A 20,830-nucleotide genomic window follows, 5' to 3' on the forward strand; every position below is an offset into this window, starting at 1 on the left:
CAGTGGTCCCCAAATTTAGTAATTGTTGGTAGGAGGTGTTACACCATCTCCATTGCTGGTAAAGCCTATTAATTTCATTAAGAAGTATTTTAAAGTAAATTCCAAACAATCAATTTATGCATCTTTAAAAAAATATAGGGAGTAGAAAAAAAAAAACAAAAAAAAATATAGGGGCCAGAAAGACAATTCTCCAGTTAAGAGCACATGTTGTTCTTCCAGAGGACCTAGGTTCTAGTCTCAGCACTCACAGTGGCTCACAACTATCTGGAACTCAAATTCCAGAAAATCTGATGCCTTCTTTGGCCTCCACAGGTACCGTATGCATATGGTATACAGACATACATATAAGCAAAATACTAATACACATAAAACAAAAACAAACCTTAAAAAGATATTGTCTTATGTAACTTTGCTACTATCACCTGAACAAAAACACACACGCCCCGTCCCCCATCTTACTAATATTCAACACATAAACATTCCTAATTATATAAATGTATCTGTTAGAATCTACATTTATTCATAAATGTCCTGAAATGTGTAATAACTCATCTCGCTTAAATGCGCGCGCGCATGCAACAGAGGACAAAAGCAGGGTTGGATCCCTGGAATTAGAATTATAGGTAGTCCTGAACTTCCTGTTGTGGGGCTAGGAACTAAATTCTGGTCTACTGGAAGAGCAGGCAGCACTTTCAACTCCTGAGCCATCTCCTCTAGCCAGTAATCTTCCTTCATGCCACCCAACTGTTAACTAGTATATGGTCTGTAACAGACCACATAAACTTAAATCTGTTCTCTGTCAGGAGTGACCAACAAGGCTTCAGCACAGGAGTCAGTAAGTAAACAGACAGATATTTTGTCTGAGAAAGACCATTTTGCTTGGGCAGAAAGATGTTCTTGGTTTGATGAGAAGCCATAAAATCAAGCCGTGAAGGCTTGCTGAATACTGGCCCCAGCAATCTCAGAATTAACCCTCTCTCTGAACCACTGCATACTGAAGTGTGCACTGATTCCCACGCTAGAGAAAGCTAGTGATCCCCAATTCGTGTACTTGCACAAATTAGCTCTTTAAATCTTTCATCATCAATCCCCAAGAGGAGAGTTAGATGACAGAGACCCCTTTACAAGAAAAAGACTACACATTGTTCCTCCTCGTTAATTTATCATTTAATATAAATGCTGACAGAAAGCAGATAAAGACCTTGTAGACACTTTCATATATTTACAATCCAAAAGGTGAATCACCTCCTTCTATTTGTTAAAATGAATCCTTTTATCTGCAACTCACAAGAGCCTTAACCCTAATTAGGAGCAACAAGAGGCTGAGTCAGTTCCCAAGGTAAGAAAGGAAATAGCATTTTAACAAAATGTGGCATCTTTACTATAAACAACATGCACACAAATAATGCGAGACTGAGAAAGAAGGCCTCCAGCTTCTCAAAAATGTGCAGCAGTGGAACGTGTACTTATTCAGATCAGAGTTCTGCAGCTCTGAACACATTCCTATTTCTTTTCTTTCACCTCATTGTTTTGAAGGCTGTTTAAAAATGGAAATAACAAACAGATTAAGCAAGAAAGGGAATGTTCCATTTCAGGCAAGGTCCTTTTTTCCTACTTAAAAAGAACTTGCAAAAAATAATGCCTCCAGATAAAATCTCAGCGTTGGCCAGATGCTAAGTAGTCAGTCACGGGTTAGTGAATTTCAACCCATCCTTTGTTCTCAATTGGAAACATAAGGAAAATGTAAAATTTCCCAAAATTCATTAATTTAAAAGTCAATTGCTATTTTAATGCTCAATTGAAAAAAAATCTGAGCAGGTGGGCATAGAATGACATAAAAATAGGGAGCTGAGGCCACGGGAAAATATAGGAATGTAAAAATCTTTAAAAATAAGTATTTACGTAGCACTGATTCTGAGAAGGGAATTCACATTATCCAAAACTGCAATTTCATAAAGTCATTTCTATTCTGACTCAAATCTCATGGGCTCCTTTATTAACTTAGATTACTTTTGTTAAGTATACCTCTGCAGGGCACAATCACATACAATCAATACGATTGGTAAATTACACAAGCTCTATCCCAAGCAAATATGAATCAATGTTAAAGTTATTATTTTAAAAAAAAACAAAATAACAAAGTAAATAAAATGCACCCAAAAAGGTGATAACAACTGCAGAATGTCTCAGGAGACTGATATGAGCCAAGAGACCAATTGACCATAGTCAGGGAAGGTTGGCAGGGGGCAGAAAGGAAGGACCACACACGAAGAGGAACCTCACAACTGGAAAATGTTTAGGTGGGTGAAAGGTCTGCTCACAGCCTCAGCTCACTTTCTGCATTTCTCCTGGAAAGTCACAGATATATTACAAAGGAAGACACTGAGACCCATGACCAGGGAAGGCAATTTTTTTTTCAGTTCTTTTACATCCAGAAGGTGGGGAAAACAAAGGATGAGTGGAAAGTTAGGCAAAATACATAAGGGGGAAATCTCTCAGGGAATGCAGAGCTGAAAAGCAAAAGCTTTAAAGGCCTTTTAAGTAGAGAAATAAAAATTTATCAGGTGGTTTGGATATTACTGTGAAATGCCAGCCAACCAGAGACAGGCTACACTAATAAATTACAGAAATAACAACGTTTTAAAGGAGGCCAAAAACAAACAAAAAATCCAGACCATCAACCACCCAGTATGTTTGCATTCATTTCTTGACCTTTCATGCCCTCAATAAGAGTGGGACCACCTGACAGTTTCCAGTTCTAAGATGACTCTGCACAATCTAACACGGGAGCCAAAGACTTGTGATCTGTCTACTCAGCATTAAAAGACAAAACACACAACAGTCACCAGAAAGTGAGTCTTCATACAAAATAAAGTCATCTTATCTACTAAATAACATACATCAGGATAACAAATTCCACAGGGTTTAATTTTTCTAAATACACATTTTTTTCTGACACAGTACTGTCTTCAGATTTAAGTTTTCCACCTTGAGTTAATGTGAAAAGAAAAGCCATTTTGCTCAAGGGTAAGTTCAAGAGATTCAGTGTCTGAGATCCAGAGGCTCTGAGAGCAATCCCAGTGCTAAGGGACAAAGGGGTTCCAAGGGCTTTCTCCCCAGTTTATTCAGTGTGGTACCGAAAATCTACCTACAGAGAACATACCCATTGGAAGGCGTTACTTACTCCTGCGGGTGGCAGATTCCTCTTCTTTATTAATGTAACTAGTATTACTAATCAATTAGAATAGGTTACCTATGAAAACACCTTTAGCAGTTACAGAAATAGAATCTTAAAATTTCAAGTAACAAAAAGGTTTTATTTGAAATTATACCTTTTGAAAAAAGCAAAACAAAACCAGCTCTTTTTCTTAAGTGGCTCAGAAAAGGTGATTGAGAACTAAGAATTTACCAAAACTCCCAGCAAGTCATTTCAACAATTAATTTTCAAAAGCTGAGCTGAAGAAATAAATATAAAAGCTGTAGCTGTCCAAGATAGACATGGACGTGTTTCTGCAAAACAAGCATGCAGATAAAACAGTAGTAGACTACTTGTGTTCAACTCTATGGAGAGTAAATAGTCTCAGTGAAGTCAGTTACTCTGAGCTCTATTTTCAGATGAGATCCCTTTGCAACACTATAAACATGTATTAACAAGATTTTAACACACTTGAACATTATATAGGGTAAGGGTGTAATAGTGTAAATAAACTGTAGTTTATTTGCAAGGTCATTAATTCCTCCTTAAAACTAATTAGGCCATATCTTTTAATAAAATATAAATCATTACAGATGATTTTTTACACAAGATTTTACATACTGAACTCTTTACTTGATTTTTAAAAGCCCAAGTGGAGAATATGGTGAAATTTCATTTTATCACCATTTGTACATATAAATAATAGCACATGAATCCCATTTAGTGAAAGTACGCTGACCCTGAACATAGCTGAACAGGTATTAACTACAATTAACTATTTCTCACAAGCCTCAAGCTCAGGAAAAATTCCTAGCCCCATGACTTGACCATAGTGAAATACATTGTCCTGTAGGCACAGGTCAGAGTACAGAAAAACACAGAAGATACTATTCCATCAAGATAATCCCCAGAAGGGAGAGTGAGTTGCTTAAACAAATATTGTCAAGGATGATTATTTACTGGTTTATAGAAACTGATGAATTTTCATTACTTTTACATTTTATAAGGCCAGCTAACCTTACAGTTAACTTTAGACATCTACACAGTACAATCAACTTACAAATACTACCAGGTTTCATAATCAAAATGGCTACTATTTCCCCTAAAACCAAAACAGAGTAAAGCACAAGTCTTTGGCGCTCCTTAAAGAAATAGCAGGTTATCATTCTTTACCAGACCTTTGCTTGCCTGCCAGTAGGGCAAATACCACATCTGTGCATCACTGAGTAATAACGCCATTAGAAAAGGCAACTTCACAGAAGTCATTGGCTAAGCGAATTCATTTGAATGCTCTGTTTAGAGGCAGCAAACTGTCACTGTTACAGATTGGGTAAGTCAAGGGGAAACTGCAGAATGGCAAGGGGTCAGGAAGAAAAAAAAGATAATCATGGGAAACTTAGGAACTAAATTTCAAGCTCCCATAATGAAGCTCATGGGAGTCCGATGGGACCATGTATCCGAGTAGCAAGTGAGAATCACGTCAATCTCTTGCCTTTAGGCAAAAGAATAAATAAATGGGGAAAAAAAAAAACAGAAGGGAAGGAAAATGAGAGAAGGGAATAACACACATTAATGCCATACCAGATGAGTTCTTACACATTCGGAGTAGTTGAATATTAATTGACATTAATAATAGTGTCTTGTCACTTGAACATTACTATTAGAAACTTAGGCGACAAGTTCTGTTTAATTAGAAAAGTGGTAAAGAATGGCTCTTTGGTCACATCAGACTAAGTTATCCTTCAGAAGAGGGTAGCTATTAGACTTGTGGCTATAAATTAGGAAAGAGGGTCTAGATATTTCATTCTCATTTTTATCATTTTCCAAAGACTCACTGAAAACAGAATGAGCCCCAATACTTTTATATATTCACTACGATAATACACTGGCTTTTTGTTTCTGAACAAGTATGAACGTAAGGCTCCGAACCCTTCCAGAATTGTCCATGTTCATCTTAGATGATTCTTGGTCTTAAATACAGTAAAAAGCAAATAGTCATCCTCAGAAGAAACCATTTAAGTGAAAAACCATGCATATTGCCGAGCATGGTGGCAAATGCCTAGAATCACAGTGCTCAGAGGCTGAAGGATCCTGAGTTCAGAACCAGCCGGGGCTGCATGGTAAACTCTATATCTCACAAAGGGGTGCTGCTGTAAAAGTTTACTTTTTATTTGATGAGGGTCGTTTCTTAATGTCTCTAAAGACAAAAATAAAAATCAATGCTTTTCAGATTCTGACAAAAACAGCAGTTAAGAGTCATTTATGCTTCAGTTTATTGTTGCCTCATAACACAAAATCTGTTAAAGGGAGAAAACATCCTCAAGGTTGTGGGGTTTATTGAATCCCCACATCTGCCAGTGGGCACAAACAAACAACCACTCCCCCAACACATAAAACACACCTAAGAATTTGTAAGGGAAAATGACCAATTTCTTCAACAGAGAAATTGTAGGCACACCGTCTTCTACTTTCCACCCCAGCCAGACCGGCTAGAGGCTGGGCTTGGGGAACTCAACCCAACATTAAGAGGCTAATTTTCTCCCTAAGTGAGAATAACAGCTGGAGGGATGCTAGTGCACCGCAGAAGAGTGCATTCCGGGGGTTTCACATACTAGTGCACCTCAGCAGAGTGCATTCCGGGGGTTTCATATGCACCACAAGGCAAATTTACTTTTATTAACTCCAATAAAACCAATATGCAGATTTCCCCCCTAGTCATTGCAATTTCTAAAACAAACCTCCTGTTTCTCATACTTAGGAATTATCTGACATGTCCAAAGGAAATAAGTCCTGCCCAAATCTGTTTACTGAAGGCAAGAGGCCAATAATGTGGCATTTTATAGATGTGCATAGAAACAAAAATCTTGTCAGACATAACATTTCTTTCCTTCTCTCAATAAATAATGAGTATTTAAAGTATAAATGTAAAAGATGTTTTATCTTTAAAAAAAAAAGCCAAGAAAGCAGATGTATAAACGTATATTTCAAATGAAAAGAAAAATGTATGTATCAACTGAAAATGCCTCACTGTCATTCAGTGCTTCTACCTCCCAATCGGTCATTTTATTGCAACAGCTGCGCTCATGCGAAGAAATCTTTAAAACATACCCAATATATATACAGATATAACAATGTATATATGTATATATATAATATATATATAAATTTTTATTTAAATAAAAAAGAAAGCTCGAATCCCAAGCCAATATGTGTATATCAAATCCTTGACCAGCCAGGTCTGTAGGGCATAATCAAATTCAATGTGAAATAGTATATAAACACGGTGCCTTGACTGGGCAAATTAAATAATCGCTACTCAAATGAGTGTTCTGTTTGGATTTCCTACTGGTAGGCAATGGCAGGACTATTTTACCCTTCCCACCCCACCCCCACCCAATTGTTTCCATTAACAACATGACAGACACAGAGCAGACTGAGGTGGCTCTGACCTCAGCAGGAGTTAACGGGTAGGAACATAAGAAATAAGAAAAATATAAACTTTTGCTTTTACCCAACCAAAGCAATGCAGTAACTTATTACATAACCAGTGCTTTCTTGTTTAGTAGTAGTATCTAGAAAGGGAAACTGGATGTCAGGCAGTCAGAGGGATTGAGTGACTGTGGAATAGTCCCCCAATGAACTCATTTTACAGGGGCTTAGTGAATTAAGCATACAGTGGTAGCATTAGAATATGTGCAGCAAAACTAAGTAAAAATCCTTCCTTACTCTTTAATAATGTTTTCATAAGCAATTTTAATGCCAGAAAGAAAGTCTAAAAATCCGCTTCAAGTTATTTAGTTATGCTAGTAATTTCTGAGCAGCACAAGTAATCAATACATAAACTATCTTCAAGACTCAGTTTTTATCTGCCAAATCTTTTATACTTTTGGAAGAAAAATAAAAATTCCACTGAAATGTGTCCCCGTTTATTTAAATTCACATCAAATGTAAACCTTATGTATTTTATGTGTGTGTACACGCACCCATGTGTGTCTGGTGCCCACAAGGTCAGAAGAGGATGCGATATCCTTTGGAACCAGAGTTACTGGCAGTTGTGAGCCATCTTGTGGGTGCTAGGAAGAACCTGGGTCCTCTGGAAGTGCAACCAGTACTGGTGAGCCAACCCTTCAAGTTTTAGAACATGGTTATTGTGATTTTTTTGAGCATTTGAGCACAGCTCCAATTTACATCATGAGCTCAACATAGGAGGACAGGAACTGTGTTTCCACCATTAACAAGTTGAAGCTCATTTATTTTCTTCTTTTTGGTTTTCTCCTGCCTCAGCATCTTGAGTCCTGGGATTACCAAAATGAGCCACCATGTCCTGTTATGAGTTCAAAGATAATCTTAATTTAAATCTAATTAAGCAATGTAAACACCAAACAGGCTTTCAGATTTTATGGAAAGAATGCAAGGAATCCTTAGCATGGAAAAGTGCAGCTCTAACAATCAACAGCCTGCTGAAATCTCTAAAAAGTTGAAACTAAAAGCCTACCCCTACTCAAATGAAGTTTTAATGTTGCAAGAAAAGTCAGGAAGCTAGTGATCCTGAATCAGGGTGGGTGTGGGTGCAGTGTGGGGCGCTGAAGAATAGCTCTAAAAACCTTAGTTTGCTGCACAGCTTCTAATAAGACAATCTAATATCACAGAATTCTTGGAAATAGTGCTTTTAGTTTACACGGTTGTGGAGTTGGAAAGGACTGGCAGAAAGGAATTTTACACTGGGTATGTAATAATACCAAAATACAAGAAAAACCTACTTCATTAAGATCATACAATTAATCAAACAGACTGTATATATAATATCTTTTTTTTTAAAGCCCTGGATCCAAGGCGTCCAAAGTTATTAAAATAAAGTTCATTCACAGAACAAAAACAAATTTAATCTGAATTGCTTGCAGATACTGCTAATTTTCTTTTTCTTTAAATTAAAAAAATGCATTAATGTGAACTATGTGCAGGGTTTGTTTAGTAGTGGTGTTGGTGCACATTGCCTCCGGTGCTTTTCCTGGATTTCGCTGACCACCCAGAGAAAAAGTTTAGAAGTTATCCATTCTTCTATCCCTATGTCCTATGAATTGATTAGGAGCAGAAGGTAGAAGCAGGGCACCCGTATTCTAGGGAGCAGAACTGGAAGTAACTCCTGATCTCTGGGAATCTTTGTTATCTCCTCCTCCCTCAGAGTCTTCTGACAGGTTCAAGGAGCTGGTCTTGTTTGATAGGAGGCTGAGATTCTCCTGTGTCAAAGCTGATCCATTCGGCACATCACTGTTAATTACATGAAAAAGGTTGGAATTTTTAAAAGGAGAAAAGCAAATACTCTGAATAAAATCCAGTCAACAGGGCTTATCATTTAGTATTGTACAAAAAATGTTGAGTCAGGAGTGGTGGTATACGCCTTTAGTCCCAGCAGGAGCCAGAAGCAGGCTTATCTATATCAACTTTAGGCTAGTTTGGTTCCAGGCCAACTCAGGCTACCCCCCCCCCCCCCCCCAAAACTAGAAATAGCTTCCAAAATTTGATTATAACTCCTCATCCACATTGTAGCAAACAAATTTACTGTTTTAGAAATACAGCTTTTGTCAGAATACAACCTGCCTATTTGTTTATCTATCTATTGCCACTTCCACATTACAAGACTGAGCTACAAGTTACAATAAACAGTTGTGGTGATACCCAGCACTTGGTAGGCAGGGGTAGGTGGCGAGAGATGCCCCTCCAGACTGCCTCCAGCCCCCAACATCAGGACCCATACTTTAAAATAGTTGCTACCTGGCATTAAAAAAAACAAAAACAAACAAACAAAAAAACAGCTAATCTTTGATTTACCAAGTTTATTTGCACGGTAATTTATTTTTAACCTAGGTTAACATATGGATTTAAAATGGTCAACAGTCAAGAAGAGAGCAACAAGGCAATTAGAAATTTTTGGTGTTTATTTGCTTTTTTGTTTGTTTTTGAGACAAGGTCTTTCTACATAGCCCTGGCTATCTTGGAACTCACTACGTAGAACAGACAGGCCTCAAACTCATAGTGAGTACCAGGATTAAAGGTATGTGCTACCTTAATTCGTGGTTAGGTCATGAGGAAAGTGATGAAGGACTATGCATTCAAATGCCTCAAAGATGCCAAAGAAAGTAAATAAGAATAAAAAGTAAATTACATACCATGTTATGAGAGATCAATTTAAAGATGTGGCTGAGATTGGCCTAGAGATGGTAGTGCATGCCTTTGATCCTACCTTGTCTCAAAAGACCAAAAAAAAAAAAAAAAAAAAAAAAAAAAAACAACCAAACTACCCAGAACACTAAGCAAGGCTTAATGCTAAAATGCCATTAAAAGACAGGCAAGATAATGATGGAATGTAGAATTATGGGTGCTTTAAAATTTATATCTTTTTGTCAGGCTATGGTGGTGCACGCCTTTAATCCCAGCACTTGGGAGGCAGATAGGTAGATCTCTGTTAGTTCAAGGCCAGCTTGGTCTATAGAGTGAGTTCTAGGACAGGCTACAAAGCTATAGAGAAACAAAGTCTTGAAAAAAAAATCGTACTTTAAAAAAGTTCTATCACCCGTGGCTTTTTTTTTTTTTTATATAATATAAAATGAAATGGGGGAGGACTCCATGGAATACAGCTTGGTGGTAAAATGTGCTTAGAATTTATAAGGCCCTGAGCTCAACACCCAGCATGAAAACAAAATAAAGTGGGAGACAGGTGGCCTTTTAATCATTTTTTAAATTTCAATTTCTACAGTAGCGCTATGTTTTTTAATTAAAAAGCTATACTTAAACAACGAGAAGAAGAAAATGTAACAAGAAAATATATTTGTTAGGGGTTAACAGATAATTCAATCCTGTTTAAATCCTAAATTCTCTATGTGCATATGTTGAGACAGTCTCACTTTGTAGCTCAGACTGGCCTCAAATTCCTGTCTTCTTTTCTCAGCCTCTCTCATGCCCATAGTTATATGCCACACCAATTCCTGAGTATTATAATTTCTAGATTTAGCAAAAATATATTCTTTTCCCCTGCTGGGCAGTGGTGGTACACACCTTTAATCCCAGTACTCATGAGGTGGATCTCTGTGAGTTGGAGGTCAGGCTGGTCTACAGAATGAGTTCTAAGATAGTCAGGGCTACACAGAGAAACCAATATATTCATATTCTTTTCTCACTATACAAAAAAAAATAGTTCTTTTAAAAATCATAGGATATGGCAGGTGGTGGTGATGCACGTCTTTAATCCCAGCACTTGGAAAGCAGAGGCAGGTGGATTTCTGTGAATTTGAGGCCAGCTTGGTCTACATAATGAGTTTCCTGTCTTGGAGAAAAAAAAAAAATCATACAGTACTTTGGGTATGGCTAGATAATACAATTATTTCTCTTTGGACATGGTTAAATACAACTATGGAAGTATCCCTTTACCTGAATGTCAATGCAAGGTCTTCAGCTGGGACTTTGTTTTGTGGCTCCGGCTGTCCATTTTCTGTTTGTTTACTTGTACCCAGTTTATTTTTCATGTCCATAGGACACTGGTTCTCCTTTAAAAGAAGAGGAAATAAAGTCAGTAACCTGTGCTGTAATGGAATAGAGCAAATGCAAACACAATGATCAAAAGAGAATCATTCCTAGTTTATTAAGAATTAACAAAAACAAATAGGCAGATGACAGAGAGTATACACAAAAGCATAACAGTACAACTGCCTACTATGTTAGAAAAATGCAAAACTAACACTGAAAAAACATCACGGAACAGTGTATAAGCTATAACTCCTTTATAAAAAGAGGCCATCAATACCTCAAGGGCCATGAAAATGATTATTTTTGTGTAAATCTCTCTATTTTTTCCAGACAACGTTTTTCTTTTTTTTTTCTTTTTTTTTCATTTATTTATTATGTATACAATATTCTGTCCGTGTGTATGTCTGCAGGCCAGAAGAGGGCACCAGACCTCATTACAGATGGCTGTGAGCCACCATGTGGTTGCTGGGAATTGAACTCAGGACCTTTGGAAGAGCAGGCAATGCTCTTAACCACTGAGCCATCTCTCCAGCTCCAGACAACGTTTTTCTATATAGCCCTAGCTGCCTTGGAACTTGCCCTGTAGTAGATGAAACTGGCCTCGAACTCAGAGATACACTTCCCTGTGCCTCCCAAGTGCTGGAATTAAAGGCCTGCACCACCACCGCCCAGCTGTATCTTATTAATATCTTAATATTACACGAAAGTACAAAAGATTAAACATCACCCCATCTGTTTCTCTAATGTGTATGTGAAACAAACTTTAGGATTTTCAATTAATTGCCTTCTCTCCAAATGTGACTAGAAAATCAAGTCTATGACAAAGGACAAACTCAAACCAACAGGAACTAAGAGAAGAATGATACAACCAGGTGACAACTAATCTTTATCAAATTACTCTAAACATTAGTCTGATGTGGGATGTCCTATATATGCACTGCATTTATTGGTTGATGAATAAAGCTGTTTTGGTCAATGGTCTAGCACAGTAAAGTTAGGTAGGAAATCCAAACAGAGATATATAGAGAGAGTAGTTGGAGTCAGGCAGACGCCAGCCAGCCAGTCGCCAAGGAAACAAGACATGTAGAAAATGAGGTAACGCCACAAGTACGTGGCAATACATAGACTAAAAGAAACTAGTTCCTTTTCCAACATCAGCACTTACCATACTCAATTCCCGCGTTCTCTTGCCAATTTCCCTTTCCACCTGATGTAGTTCCAAGCTTAATTGCTCACTTGAGATCATTCCAGGCCATTTTGGAGGCAGTGGAGAGGGCTGTGGCTGTCCTGCCAGGGTGTTCACCTCCCTCTGTACCACCAGTCGGTTATTAACAGCCTATGCACAAAGACAAGCACACACAACTCAGCATACTTCACACTATATAGAGAGTGCCCCATCCCAAGTATCCACACTAAATAGCCATGTTTGCAATGAAAATGATCCAACAATAAACAAAATCTCTTTTTAGTAGCATTTGAGTAAAAATGGTTTTTAAAAATATTTATTTATTTATTATGTATACAATATTCTGTCTGTGTGTATGCCTGAAGGCCAGAAGAGGGCACCAGACCTCATTATAGATGGTTGTGAGCCACCATGTGGTTGCTGGGAATTGAACTCAGGACCTTTGGAAGAGCAGGCAATGCTCTTAACCACTGAGCCATCTCTCCAAGCCCAAAATGGTTTTATTTTTAAGAGATGTATTTTATTTTTAGAAAAATGTTTGTGTCTGTGCTTGTGTATGTGTGCGCGTGTGTGCGGTGCACATTCCTAAGTGTAGGTACCTATGGATACCCAAAGAGGGTGCTGATCTCCAGGAACTGGAGTTATAGGCAGCTGTGAAACAGGAACCAAACTTGGATCCTCTGCAAAAATAGCCTGGGCTGTTATACAGAGGAACCCTGTTTCAAAAACCTCAAAAGAACAGTAGCTATCTCTCAAGGACCAAAAATGCAAGGTTTTTTTCTTATTTCAAAGAAATCAATTATAAATGTTTATCTTTTTGTTATTTTCCCTGACATAAATCTTGTAATTTTTTTTTTTATTAAAACTCAATGATGGAGGCTGGAGAGATAGCTCAGTGGTTAAGAGCACTAGCTGATCTTCTAGAGGACCCAGATTAAATTTCCAGTACCCACATGGCATTTCAAACTGTAACTTGCCAGGTGGTGCTGGTATACATCTTTAACCCCAGCACCTGGGAGGAAGAGACAAGTGGATCTCTGTGAGGTCAAGACCAGCCTAGTCTACAGAGTGAGTTCCAGGATAGGCCCCAAAGCTATAGAGAGATCCTGTCTGGAAAAACCAAAACAACAACAACAAAAAGAGAGAGAGAGAGAGAGAGAGAGAACGAAAGAAAAGAAAGAAAGAAAACACCCGTTCTAGGGGAACCTGACAACCTCACACAGACATATATATATATACAGGCAAAACACCAATGCACATAAAATAAACAACAGACAAACAAACAAAAACCCTCCATGATGGCAAGGATTGTTTTTTCTTTTTCCCCTAGTATTAGTCTCAGATACTTAGTCTGTTTCTTTAGCTATGAAGCTATTCCTGGAGCACTCTCTGCAGATCAGGCTGGCCTTGAACTCACAGAACTCTGCCTGCCTCTGTCTCCTAAGTGCTTGGATTAAAGGTATGTGCTACCACCACCCAGTTAATTATTCTTTTTCTATTAGTCAAGAATTAAATCTAATTCTGAAATCTCTGTTAATGGTTATTTATACTAACTCTCAGATAATGGCTTTAAAATTCTATCCTTACGGTACCTCAAAAACTACCATTTAAGGGGACTAGAGAAGTGATTTGGTGGTTAAGATCACATACTGCTCTTGTTGAGAGGATCTGAGTTTTCTTCCTTGTACCCATGTCAGGATGCCCACAATTGCCTATAGCTCTAATCTTCATCCAGCACATGCACTTAGATGCACATACCACCCTACCAAACACATATAAATCCAATCTAAAATCCTTGGAAACCCTTTGAAACTGAAGCAGAAAGAGTTGCAGTGCTGAACACCTGTAATTTCACTTTAAGTACTAAAGGTGGACAACACAGGAAGATCATGTGTTTAAGGTCAGTTGGGCTGCAGAGTGATACTTGACATCAAAACCCCCAACACAAAAGTATCTGTAAGTCTGTACCTCTAGTCCACGAAGCTGGGTCTGCTGGCTAATCTGATGGTTCAGTTGCTGCAATTCTAACCGTAGTTGTTCTCTTTCAGCAGACAGAAGGGTTTTTCCATGACTGGTCACTTCTGCCATGGATATTTTCTCCCTTTGGTAAAAAAGAAATCAGTAAAATTTTGAAGTTATTTTGTGAAATCATTACTGATTAAAAAAATAAGAGCCAGGTAGTAGTGGTGCACGCCTTTAATCCTAGCACTCTGAAGACAGAGATGATGTGGGGTAATAAAGACTTTTCATTCGTATTGGTTTAATAAAACACCGATTGGCCAGTAGTCAGGCAGGAAGTATAGGTGGGGCAACCAGACTAGGAGAATTCTGGGAAGAGGAAAGCCAGTCAGTCACCAGCCAGACAGAGGAAGCAAGATGAGAAAAGGTACCAACCAAGCCATGCGGTTAAGCATAGACAAGAATTATTGATGAATTTAAGTTGTAAGAGCTAGTTAGTAATAAATCCAATAGGCCAGTTTATAATTACTATAAGCCTCTGTGCGTTTATTTGGGACTGAATGGCTATGGAACTGGGCAGAACAGAAACTTCTGTCTACACAGAGGCAAGTGAATCTCTGTGAGTTTGAGGCCAGCCTGGTCTACACAGCTAGTTTTAGAACAGCCAAGGCTATTACACAAAGAAACCCTGTCTTGAAAAACAAGAAGAATAAAACAAAACAAACAAAAAAGTAAAGAAAAAGAAGGTAAGAAAAGCTGCATGCTTTTAAGTGTTTAAACAGGGTTAAAAAAATGAACCGTACCTCTCGATGAAGTGTCCCTGAGGAGGTATGTTTGGATGAGGTGAGTATGGAGAATCTCCCCAGCCACCATGAGCTCCATATGAACTGTAATCTTTAAGGAAACAATTTATTGTGGTAAGATGTAATTCATAGATTTGAATCATTTTCTATGGTACTATATTCAAAAAAGCAAAGGCACATATATCTGTCCAGAAAGTTATATTCCAAAATGATCATAATGTCGTTTCTTCCCCACGGAACCTAGTTTTTATATATTTTCTTCTTAGTGTGTACACACGAGTGCTCGAATGTAGAAGTGATGCTTGATGTCAGGTTACCTTCCCAAAGCATTGGGATTATAGACATATGCCCACACAAGTCTGGATTTTATGTGGGTACTAGGGATACAAACTTAGATCTTTATCCAATCAGTCACCTCCTCGTACTCCAAGAATCTATTATTTTAGTAAAGCCATGAAGTCATTTAAAGATAAAAACCACAGGCAATTTATTTTTTTGAAACAGGGCTTCTAGCTCAGAATAGCCTCAAAATCATTATATACCCAAGGATAAACTTGAACCTTCTGATTCTCTGTCTTCTCCATCTTCCCAGTGCTGGGATTATTGGCATGTGTCTTAACACCTGGTTTATGTGATTGTGGTTTCATTTATATTAGGCGGACTTTTACCAACTGTGCTACATTTCAGCTCCTCAGGCAATCTTAATATATAGACAATTAATTTTAGTTTACCCTCCTAAAATTTCCTGAGTTGTGATTGCTTTCTTATAGGAAGTTAAAAAAATCATTGCCTCGAAGATTCTTAAAAGCACTGGTAGAATTACACTGAGAGTCATGACTACTCTGGGTTCTTACCTGAAATGCTGATAGGTTTTGTGGGTGCTCCCTGAGGTGCTATAGCCTGCATTGGGCCAGCACCCTGATACAGTGTTTTGGATGTTCGAGAGATGGCACCAAACCGAGATACTGTTGGTCGGTCTCCAAAGGGGATGAGGTCATCATCACTAGTTTCCACTGCTCTTCTCTGGAGTTCCAATCTCTGGTCTCTCATTCCTTTACTTTCTACATTCTGACGAAAAGCGAAAATGAGATGCTGTTTAGCATAATTTCCATTAGTTCTGTAGAGAGGTTAATAGAAGTATGATGTTCTTATTATAAGAATAAGCCTCTGTCATAAAGCACTGCTTTTAGATCACAGTAGGAAATACATGACAGATGGTAGAAAAGGATAGATTCACCTATTCCTAAGTACTATATACAAACATTAACTTGTCAGGCAAGCACTTTACCACTGAGCTAAGCTTGAAAAGTACTGTTATGACTTCTTTCGTGTATTTGGGAGAACTTTTAACGGCATCTATACTAGGTTAGTAATTTTATTACTGTCTACTGATGAAGTAGTACTACTGTTACTTCAGTGTGATAGTCCCCTGGAAACACCTTACATAACTATTCTGCTTCAGCTCATTCCAGTAAAGTCTTCTGTGGTGCAGAAGCATATGCTTAGCTAATCACAGCCCACACTGAAAAAAAGTCTTCCTTAAATTTAACTTCATCCTATTTAGGGCTGGGGACTGAGCGCAGGGCCTAGCTGTGTCACTTTGCCAGTCCCCTTGCAGCTTGATTATTATTATTATTAATTATTATTATTATTTCTCTCTCTGGTCTGTCATCAATTGGTAAATATTATCTATGAAAATCTATACAAGTCATTAGGGAACCATTTTAGAATTAACAAGGAATACTTTTTTTTTTTTTAAACAGACTGGGTCTTACTATGTTACCCTGGATAGACTTGTACTCACTTATGGAGACCAACTTAGCCTTTGGCTCAGAGATTTACACCCATCTCTGCCTACCCCAGTTCTGGGATAAAAGGTATGCAACACTATATCTAGCCTTTTTTTTAAAAAAATATTTATTTATTATGTATACAATATTCTGTCTGTGTATATGCCTGCATGCCAGAAGAGGGCGCCAGACCTCATCACAGATGGTTGTGAGTCACCATGTGGTTGCCGGGAATCGAACTCGGGTCCTTTGGAAGAGCAGGCAATGCTCTTAACCACTGAGCCATCTCTCCAGCCCCCCCCCCTTTTTTTTTGGTTAAGAGCATTGCCTGCTCTTCCAAAGGACCCCAGTTCGATTCCCAGCAACCACATGGTGGCTCACAACCATCTGTAAAGAGGTCTGGCGCCCTCTTCTGGCCTTCAGGCATACACACAGACAGAAAATTGTATACATAATAAATAAATAAATATTTAAAAAAAAAAAAGAACATATAGTTCATGGTGGCTCTGACCCTGCCTGCCTCAGTCTTGGAATTATAGACATGAGTTATCTGTCCAGGAATACCATGTCTAAGCATAAGTTTCATAGGTGTGCACAAGGGAACTCTAGAAAGTGTCCATTAACATTATACACAAGGGGCTGGAGAGACAGCTCAGCAGTTAAGAGCACTTGTTCTTGCAGAGGACCCTAGTTTGGATCCCAGCAGCCACAAGGCAGCTCACATCCACCCCTAACTCTAGTTTCAGCATATCTAATGTTCTTTGACCTCTGAGGACACCAGGCACACTAGTGAAACACTGACATACATGTGAGCAAAACACTCATATGCATAAATATAAACAAATCTAAAAAACTTTTTAAAATATGAAATGCTAAAAATTATCCACAATAGTAAAAGATCAGGGTACAAAGATCTATAATTGTAGCTATTAGGAAGGAAAGAGTCTGAAATTAGCTTGTGCACAAATGAGTTCCAAGCTGACCTGAAAATTCAGTTACGTTCTGTCTCAAAAAGAAAGAAGTAGTAGCCGAGCATAGTGACTCAGTAGACTGACAAAAGAGGATACTTTAGGGTAAGGTCATCCTGAGCAATACAGGAAAACCAGGGATTTGTTTTGTTTTGTTTTAATTTAAAAAGGGCCAGGTAGTGGTGGCGCATGCCTTTAATCCCAGCACTCAGGAGGCAGGCAGATTTCTATGAGTTTGAGGCCAGCCTGGTCTACAAAGTGAGTTCCAGGACAGTCAGGGCTGTTAAACACAGAGAAATCCTGCCCACAAAAAAAAAAAAGCCAAACCAAAAACAAAACAAACAAATGGTGTGTATATAAAAAAACTAAGCATTAAAATCAGAGTAATGGGTTATTTACTGATAGGGAGCAGTAAAAGAGAAATGAGATCACTGCAAAGTTTTATTTCTGCTAAGAGGAGGGGATAATTAATATGTAAAATGCTAATATATAAAGAACAGATACATTAAACCTTGGCTTACTAGCTACACAGCTACATATTTCTTATTTAAAAAAATACAAAAAACTAAATACAGAGAATTTCAGGGTCTTATAAACTCATAGCAACTATTATAAGCCAAGCAACTATTCTGACTCAATTGCAATTTTCTTTTTAACCACAAAAAAGTTTTCACACATAAATCAAGGAATTCCTGACTATGTATATTCCTAAAAAGGAAAAATTAAAATGTGTTTAAAAATCATTTATTTGGAAAAAAAAACATTTGTTTGCTTATTTATTTTATTTTATTCATTGTGTGGATGCATATACCCTCCCGCCATAGTGGATATGCACAGTGCATGCCAAAAGACAATTTGCACGAGTTTGTTCTCTCCTTCCACAGTGTGGGTTCTGAGGACAGCACTGAGACAGCTTTCTAGCCCTCAATGTGCTTCTTAGATTTTATTTTAGGAACAGGGAGGGATTTATATTCAGGTCAATATTTCTGCTATTCCTCTTCAACTGATTTTTGAAGGGAGTGTCTTTCACTGAACCTAAGCTTACCGACTAGCAAGCAAGTCCCTGGGATCTTCTTGTCTCTGTTCCCCAGTGCCAGGATGCAAGATACCCACCATCACCCCCCAGCTTTTTATATGGGTTCTGAAGGCTCTCATGCTTGCATGGCAGGCACTTTAACCACCAGACCTTTCGAAGTACGTTCTGCTAAAAACGACACCGTAAATCCCAAAATAAAGATTTTTTTTTTTTTTTTTTGGTGAGATAGTATTTACAGAAATGAGAAACTAGGGACACACCAGCTCAAGCTGGTAATCTCAATGACTAAGGAAGATTGAAAGTCCAAGGCCTGCCTGGGTTACAGAGAAGTGAGAACCCCAAATAACTGAATTTTCAAGAAATTTAAAACAATCACTCTTAGAAACCGACACTACCACAGGCAATCTCTCAGTGTTAGAAAGTTCGGGGTACCTTACCACATTTTCATTCACATTTATGGGGTCTTTGAAAGAAATGCTCCAGACACTTCAAGTACATTGGTCCCTTTACTCCCACAATCTTTAAACCTGACAAATTTTTTTGTTTGTTTATTTAAAGACATAATGACGGTGACAGTAATATATGCCATGGTCATGTGTGAGCTCCAAGGCTTTTGTACTACCCCATATAGGAGGAAAAATAAGTTTTTAAACGTTAAAAGAGTTTAATCTTACTTTCTGACCCAATCAACACTTGTTTTCTTGATTCAAGTTAGTTGTTTAAATTATAGACTTGTAAAAATAAAGTTTTAACTTATTTGGTAAATAAACCTAAAATCTTGAAAAAAAAATCTATTATTGTTTGTTTATTTTTTTTATTTTTTATTTTTTTTAATATTTATTTATTTATTTGTTATGTATACAATATTCTGTTTGTGTGTATGTCTGTAGGCCAGAATGGGGCACCAGACCTCATTACAGATGGTTGTGAGCCACCATGTGGTTGCCGGGAATTGAACTCAGGACCTTTGGAAGAGCAGGCAATGCTCTTAACGTCTGAGCCATCTCTCCAGCCCCTTTGTTTGTTTATTTTTGAGATAGGGTCTCTTTATACAACCCTGTCAGCCTCTGGCGCCCAGGTGCTGAGATTAAAGTCTTGCAATACCATGGCTGGCAAATTATTTTAATTGTCTTTGCACATCTGTGTGTGGGTATGTACACCAAGAGGCCAGAGTTAAAGGTGGTTGTGAACGGCCCAACAAGGGAGCTGGGAACAAAGCTCAGGTCCTCTACAACAGCAATATGATCTCTTAACCACTGAATCATCTCTCCACCCGAAATCTAGGATCTTGATTAAATGCCTAAAATTATTTAACATGGGTTCTGAACAATTACTGGGAAATTGATACCTAAAATGATATACAATAGATACTTCTTTGTCAAGATAATAAAATACTTAATTTACACTTAGATGAAACAAAGCAAAACTAAATTATTTGTCCCTGGCCTTTAATAGATAAACATTTATGCATCTAGATTTGTATTAAGTATGGCCTAGTCATTACACATACCATCATTTCCACACTCCCTGCTGCCACAACATCTTTGGGTTTTGCATCTTTGGTTCCAATGTAGGAGCCGATGGTATCACATGACCAAGGAGAATATTGGCTATAATCATTTGCTTTATATTTCCCAGCTATCTTGAATTCTTCATCCAAAAACTATAAATGAAAAAGGGGGGAAAAGAAAATAGAAAATGGTCTATAAGTTAACAAAACAGGAAAAATAGGGAACTTCTTAGAACATCAAATTGAAGCAATATAATGTATATAATGTATAGTTATTTGATTAAGTGTCAGAATAGATTTATATAGACTGAAAAATGTGAAGATTATTTTAGCCTTTATATTTGTTATTAGCAGTTATATATCCTTCAGTGAATCCAGCTAGGATCTTAAGAAGTTTATTCAGCAGCTTATCCACCATCTTAGAGAAGTCAGCAGTAGTAAATATATACCATGCCACACATTTGCTAGATTGTCGTCAATGAGCCTTAGTAACACCTCGGGCAAACGAGAACATTCTAAGCCCCGTGGTTGATTAAGTAAAAGGGTAAGATGCCTCATTTTTACCTTTTTTGACTCAAGGGCTGTGGTTATCCAATAACAATACCCATTCCAAGCCCAATGTATTTTTTTTATTGAATTGTGCAGAATTTACACTTCTATAATGCTTAAGATTTTTGAAGTCCTTTCATATACTATCTCATATAGAAAAGATAATTTTTAAAACATATTACCACCTAACAAGTATGCTCTTCCACCTGAATGTTATAAATCATGCAGCTACAAAAAAGAATGAGGTAAATGCACATCAATATGGACATCCAAGTTAAACAAAAGGGGAAAAAACCCCACACAAACACTAAA

General features: G+C 37.7%; 1 protein-coding gene across 1 annotated transcript in view; it reads right to left on the reverse strand.

Moving 5' to 3' along the window:
* Positions 1-1,149: 1,149 nt before the first annotated feature.
* Positions 1,150-20,830, reverse strand: part of Rc3h1 (ring finger and CCCH-type domains 1) — an 80,127-nt gene continuing 60,446 nt past the window's right edge. The window contains exons 14-20 of the mRNA XM_041662343.1: positions 19,970-20,122; positions 15,520-15,733; positions 14,666-14,756; positions 13,872-14,004; positions 11,883-12,053; positions 10,622-10,737; positions 1,150-8,464 (exon numbers count right to left, since the gene is read on the reverse strand). Coding sequence (XP_041518277.1) covers positions 8,314-8,464; positions 10,622-10,737; positions 11,883-12,053; positions 13,872-14,004; positions 14,666-14,756; positions 15,520-15,733; positions 19,970-20,122 — 1,029 coding nt within the window. The 3' untranslated portion in view covers positions 1,150-8,313. The remainder of the gene's footprint in view (positions 8,465-10,621; positions 10,738-11,882; positions 12,054-13,871; positions 14,005-14,665; positions 14,757-15,519; positions 15,734-19,969; positions 20,123-20,830) is intronic.

The sequence above is a fragment of the Microtus oregoni genome, unplaced genomic scaffold (genome assembly GCF_018167655.1).
Source record: "Microtus oregoni isolate MIOR12 unplaced genomic scaffold, Mior012 000013F_ref0000133, whole genome shotgun sequence".
Classification (NCBI taxonomy): domain Eukaryota; kingdom Metazoa; phylum Chordata; class Mammalia; order Rodentia; family Cricetidae; genus Microtus; species Microtus oregoni.